This window comes from Mixophyes fleayi, chromosome 7 (genome assembly GCF_038048845.1).
Source record: "Mixophyes fleayi isolate aMixFle1 chromosome 7, aMixFle1.hap1, whole genome shotgun sequence".
Taxonomy (NCBI): domain Eukaryota; kingdom Metazoa; phylum Chordata; class Amphibia; order Anura; family Limnodynastidae; genus Mixophyes; species Mixophyes fleayi.
The window spans coordinates 48,066,637-48,072,801 of NC_134408.1; the positions used below are offsets into that span (position 1 = coordinate 48,066,637).

The following is a 6,165-nucleotide window of genomic DNA, read 5'->3' on the forward strand; positions in this document are numbered from 1 at the left end:
CCCTGATCCTAGCTATGGCCAAACCAAACAGATGCTACATAAAGCTATGTATCCCTCATCTAAACCACTGAATGTTATGTATGTATTTTCTAGTTAGTTATACAACACTGTCATTAGAGAGTCTCACACTATAGAGGGCAAGAGCTGTGTTATCTAATCTCCATTACAAAGTCACTCAAATATTTGCAAGTGTATTCCATCTACAGTTGCTCATGAAAAGAAACATTGCTTAGCATTTCTTCCAACCTTTTTCTGAGGGGCAGAGTTACTGTATGGTATTAAGAATGAGGTGCAGGTTCTTGCAAGAAAAATAAGAACATTTTACAAAGAGTTTTTCAGAATGTTTATATTTAAAAATAAAAATAAAAAAAAATTGAAGAATTCACAATTGAACACGTTATGTATAAACACTGTAGTTCTAGACAGCTTAATGCTTAAGAACGTTAGGTAGCCAGTATTAAAATTCCAGCAACAAGTGCATAAGCTGTAAAAGGGGAGGAGATAAAAAAAATAATATATATTTTACACCCATTATCTATATAATGGATGCAGTCAGCTGGTGGTTTGAACCAGTTTTTATGACAATGCAATGTATCAATTTACCAGGAATCAGTACCTCAAATATTAGTCCAAAATTGCCTTAGTAATAAGACCATCTCCGAATCATTTGATAGGCTGCATTCTCAGGATTGGATTTAGTGGCTGTCTCCACAGTCTGTAGGAAATAGATGCTCTTAGTTACAACCATCTCATCGGCAGAAGATGGAGTTCATGTATTCTGATGATACAATAGTGTTGATCAGATGATAAATCCATGCAATACTGAAAATGTCGTTTTGGGTGGTACATCCAAAGTAAAAACCAGACCCAAAAGATTACAAATCTTATTTTTAAGATACATGCATTTAAAAACAAACATAAAAACCTGGGTTGCCATAAAGGAGAGGGCGGGAGCATACTGAGCAGCACCATGTCCACACAAGACCCTAGGAAAGTCATTCTTTGGTAAAGACTAGCTTAGGAATGACCAAACAGGTTCAAGACTCTGCTAAACCCGAACGGTTTTTTTGTCAAACGTACAATATTTCCCCTTTCATAAAATAAGAGCCTCATATGGTCAAAATGGGAAATATTTGCTATTATGTCTGGTTTTCCTAGTGCCGTCGTCTTTCGGTCGTTGTTTTTGCATGAGTGACAAAGCAGCAGTTTTCTTCAAATCCAGCTCTGTATAAAACTCAGACTGGTGGCCTGTGGTCCCTATAAGAGAGCTATCAGTACTTTGAGGTGTTTGGGGGTTGTCAGAATCACAGCCACTTTCCATCTCTACCTGGATATAATTGAGAGGCTTTGAGTCTTGGGTTGTCTGTCTCACATCAAAGTTAAAATAGGTAGGTACACAGTCTTCACGAATCATCGAGTCTCTCCCTGAAGAATATGGTTTGACTGCATTGCACGAAAGGTTTCTGTCATTCATGTGTGGAATTTTCATCTCTGAACTACACTTTTCCTCAAAGAGAGATGGAGAAGATGGATGACTAAAAAAGCAGCCTGGTGGTATGCGTGTTGGAATAAAGTTGGTACTTTGAGAGTCTGAGCTACTGATCGAAACCATCATGCTCCTTGATCTTACACAATCTTTTGGAATGGCCATAACATTCTCATACCCCATTCTTCTGATACATGATGTCTCACGTCGCTCGTCACTGTCATAACCAGTGTCCCAAATGGCACCATTTAAATCTCCAGAGTGTATGCTATCCAGAGTCTCAAAGTCTTCTTTTTGTATTATATTCCTAAATAGAGATGCTGAGTAAGCTCTAACTCCACAATTTTCCTCTACCTCAAAAGAGCTATGCATAGAAACTTGGCTGACACCACCATCGGAGATCTTTTTTTCTAGTGGTAAATGGCATATGGGTTGGCTTTTCACCTGTTTATCATCAGTGGATGTGCAAGACTATGAAAGAGAAGAAGAGCCATTAGAACATATGTACTAGAAATAATATGTAGTTTGGAACGGGATAACAAAAATATGGCATCTCACCTCTTCTGAGGATCCTGTGAAAGTTGGATCAGGAATAAGTTCACTCCCAATAGGTTCAGGTCTCTGAGAAGACGATAAAACAAATGACGTAGCTGGGAAAGAAGGATAGGCTTCATATCGATATGGCAACGTCCGTTCACCTGCCAAAAGAGACAATCACTATGAAGTCTAACAGCATAAGCTTTTACTTGTTGTAAAGGAAATTTTCACAAAGACCCAAAATTCTTACTGTAAATAGCCCCCTCTGAAATGTTTAGTTTTAAATACAGAGTATTCAACAGTATTGTTGACCACAGCTTAGAACTTGTGAGCCACCCAGCTTCAAGAAAAACAATCGCTTAAAGCTTTCCACCAATCATTTGACAAAAAAAATCCTATACATAGAGGTGGGAGGGGACTTCTGGCGAGGTACAGAATATAGATATACACACTTCTCAAAACATTCTACCATCTACTTACTCATGGTAGTTTCGCATTCTGTTTCAGAAGTGACACTTATTCTATTATTCCGCATGCATATTTGTAATAGATTAAATAGATCTTCAGCACGATTACAATTGAAACCAAATATGCCTAAAAAAAAAAAAATTGTTATTCGTAAGACAAAATACACTACATATAAAAATTGTGTGATTAAGAGCACATGCACTAAAATAGCTACATGCAGGGCAACCCTGATGCATATCTTCGTATAAATAAGCATATAAATTAAGATCCTAGATATGAAACATCTACATAATGGAAGCTTATGTGCATTTTTTAAATGCAAGATTGGCAAAAACAATTACAGTACGAAGCCCTGTGACTAAAATTGGGAAGGCGTGTATACACACAGACCTTGTACTTTAATGAGCAGGGATGCAAGTAGCCCTTTGGGATTTCTTTTTCTTAAATGTTAGTATAATCATCGTTAATTAACCAAGGAAAAATAATAATTAATTAACTGCAGAATGGGGAAGGAATAGAATCCTTGTTGAATGTGGATTGTTCATTTTGAGTCTTTTATTGCACAGCTGAAGTATTAACTATAACACCATTACATAAGTTCTACTAAATAAGCTGTAGCTGTTTGGCATCCATTTCATACACAAATATTACCTACATCAGCAAGCTCATTCCATATAATGCAATAAATTCAAGCTCACACTTGCCAACTGTTCCGGAGTTTCTGTGACACCGAAATTCCAGGTAGTTCTCCCAGTGAAGTGGGTGAAATTGAGGCCTCCATGATGTAATTAGGCATGAATCACCACATTTTGACCCTGCCCCCAGCAGCAAAGTGACATCATCAAGGCATTGTGTAGCGGAGCCAAAATAACACAATTCACTGTTAAACCCCCACCCCTCAGCAGTTGGGCCTAACATCCCCTAAAATGATTGGCTCTAGCTTGTCCAACATGGGAAATACTTCAATACACATATGGAATCTAAAACAGATTTTGTTTGGATTTGGAGGTTCTCAAATAAATAAGATCTTTTTTAAAAGTGTGGAGAACTATAATACACCAAGTTAAAACTTCAAGAATTTCCCCTTCATTCTTCACACACATCCTGTAATCTCCCTTTTTATTAAACTGCTCAGCACAAGAGGAGCCACTTTGTGGCAGAGGCAGCAGAAGTACAGTGGGCATCCTAAGGGCATTGGCCATTCCACTCACCCCTGCTTCTTACATTAACAGACAAGGGGTATATTTACTAAACAGTGGATTTGAAAATGTGGAGATGTTCCCTATAAACCAGATTCTAGCTGTCAATTTGTCAAATGCATTAAATAAATGCCAATTAGAATCTGATTGGTTGCTATAGGCAACATCTACACTTTTTCAAACCTGCAGTTTAGTAAATATACCGCAAGGAGTGTGGAGGAGCAGCAGCCAGCTGCTTCACAGAAAAGAAGAAGTCACCAGTACACTATTCATTCAGCAGTTTAGGCACCCCATAAGCATTGGCATCCAAGAAAACAGAACAGTGATGTTTCTTTTTCATTTAGGGCTCCTTTAGCAAGAATTTATATGTGTTTCAGACAGAACACAATATGAGCAAGCTGTTTTGACTATCACACTGGCATCAGGATGATTGATCCCTCATCTCAAACAATGTTTTATCTGTAACAAATGCTTTCTGAATGAGACTTGAAGGATTGAATAACTAGTTTATTTTTAATTGATCAAGCTCTTTCTGGGATGAAGGACCACATCAGGGCTTCAAGAGACCAGGGCCATCTTTTCCATTGGGCACGATGGGCAGGTGCCCGGGGTCCCCATGGGCAAGGGGGCCCCATAGGCAGGGCTCTTAATTAGAATAAATAATCCTGCAAGAAAAAAAACCTACAAAAAAAAACCTTCAAGGGTCACTGAGCAAGTACATCTATATCTATATATGTAGGGGCCCCGGTGCACTGCTTTGCCCGGGGGCCCATAATGTTGTTAAGATGGCCCTGCAAGAGACACTGGGGAAGTGGAATCTAACTTAAAATGAATAGAGGAAGAATAAATCTGTCAGCACAAACCTGCTTGAAGTTGTTGTTGGAGAGCTTGGAAAGAAGTTAGCTTAAGGAGAAGAATTATTCTCACTATAGCCAGGCAGCCCAACCAAGAAATACAATATTTAGACCAATCTTTTAGAAGTTTGCAGAAAAAACAAGGACAATTGATACCCAGGAACAGCGTGTTATCGGCCCTCCAAGTAAAGCCAATGTTCAAGCAGAGTAGGTCCTGAACCATATTCAAAAGCTATACAGCCATAACAAAATTTCTACTGCAGACCAGAGAGTTGCTACATCTATTCAGTAAGCTAGAGCGGTTAGGTGAACTGCTAAGAGTTTTGGCACTTTATAGAAACAGGTGTCTGGGTTTGCAATTAATTAAATTTAATATTGTCTGTGCTTTAAAATACAAGAGATTCTCATTCATTGTCAGTGGGGTTAAATACATATACATTATACACAGACACACCCCCAAGTTACTTTACTTCTAATCACATGGCTTTTAATGCAAGCTGTAACTTTCCTTTTATAACAACCTACTATTGCTCCACAATATAAAGACTAGAAATCATATGGTTAGGGGTTAATATTTAGTCTTTATCTCTTCACCCAGAGCTATATACCAAAATAGATTAGAGGACTAGAGTAGATAAAGGACTACTCCCTTTATGAGCAAAATAAAAGTTACCTTCTCCAGTCTGACATCTTCTGCCACAGACAAATGAAAAGAGGTTTAAATCATAGCCATATTTCAGTATACTAATGTAAGGCCATTTTACATAGCCTCCTCTTTTAATGTAGAAAACTAAAGCGGTCTCTGTAAGTTCCATAATGCCTGGACATATCTTCTCACCATCATCATTCACGTTTACAACCTGTACAAAACAGATAAAAATAAAATCAGTAACACACTGAACATTGCTAAACTTTAAAATGAAAGGTTCTAGTTCCATAACACACTACTATTTTAGGGTTCTACAACACAATGAACAGCAATTGGTTAGAAACCAAAAGATTACAGCAGCAACTTATTTAACCTTTTACCATATTAAAGTGAGGCATTAGACTGCTGCAGGTGTGGGGCACTTGTCATTGCAATTTGACAGGGTCAGCACTGGTCTTATGCAAAAAATAAAAACAACACTTTCTATTATCCCTAATGGATATTGCAACAAAAAGCATTACCACAGTGGTGTTTTGTTAATGGACATTATACCTAAATGACTACAAACAAAAGTTTATGTGCACATATATATATGTAGTAAGTCAATATTTAATAAATCATACAACAGCTAGACATAATTTAGTAGACGTTAAACATTAAAGACAAAGCCATAAATAGATAGCCCTTTGTCTACTACTTATTCTTGAAAAACTACACATGTAAAGCTGCATCTAACGGGCATCAGTATTGACCACCTAGACCTGGGAGATGCTCTTACCCGAAACAGATTTCCCCCATCTTCAAAATCACCATGTTTGGCTGTTCTACAGAGACAGAGACCCATGTCTTCTAGGAAGAAAAGACATTAGATATCAGTCCCTGTTATGGGAGTTTAATGTGTTACACTTTCCATGAATCATTAAGTATTAACCCATTTTTCCCAAGAAAACAACCAGAACACATAAAGACAAA

At 37.7% G+C, this 6,165-nt stretch overlaps 1 protein-coding gene across 1 annotated transcript; it reads right to left on the bottom strand.

Annotated features, from left to right (window-relative positions):
• Window positions 1-388: 388 nt before the first annotated feature.
• Window positions 389-6,052, bottom strand: LOC142098697 (fibroblast growth factor receptor substrate 2-like). Its single transcript, XM_075181513.1, has 5 exons — window positions 5,972-6,052; window positions 5,218-5,404; window positions 2,504-2,617; window positions 2,045-2,184; window positions 389-1,957 (listed from the first exon to the last, which is right to left on the bottom strand). The coding sequence occupies exons 1-5, from the start codon at window positions 6,035-6,037 to the stop codon at window positions 1,118-1,120; spliced, it is 1,347 nt and encodes a 448-aa protein (XP_075037614.1). The 5' UTR covers window positions 6,038-6,052; the 3' UTR covers window positions 389-1,117.
• Between the last annotated feature and the right edge of the window lie 113 nt (window positions 6,053-6,165).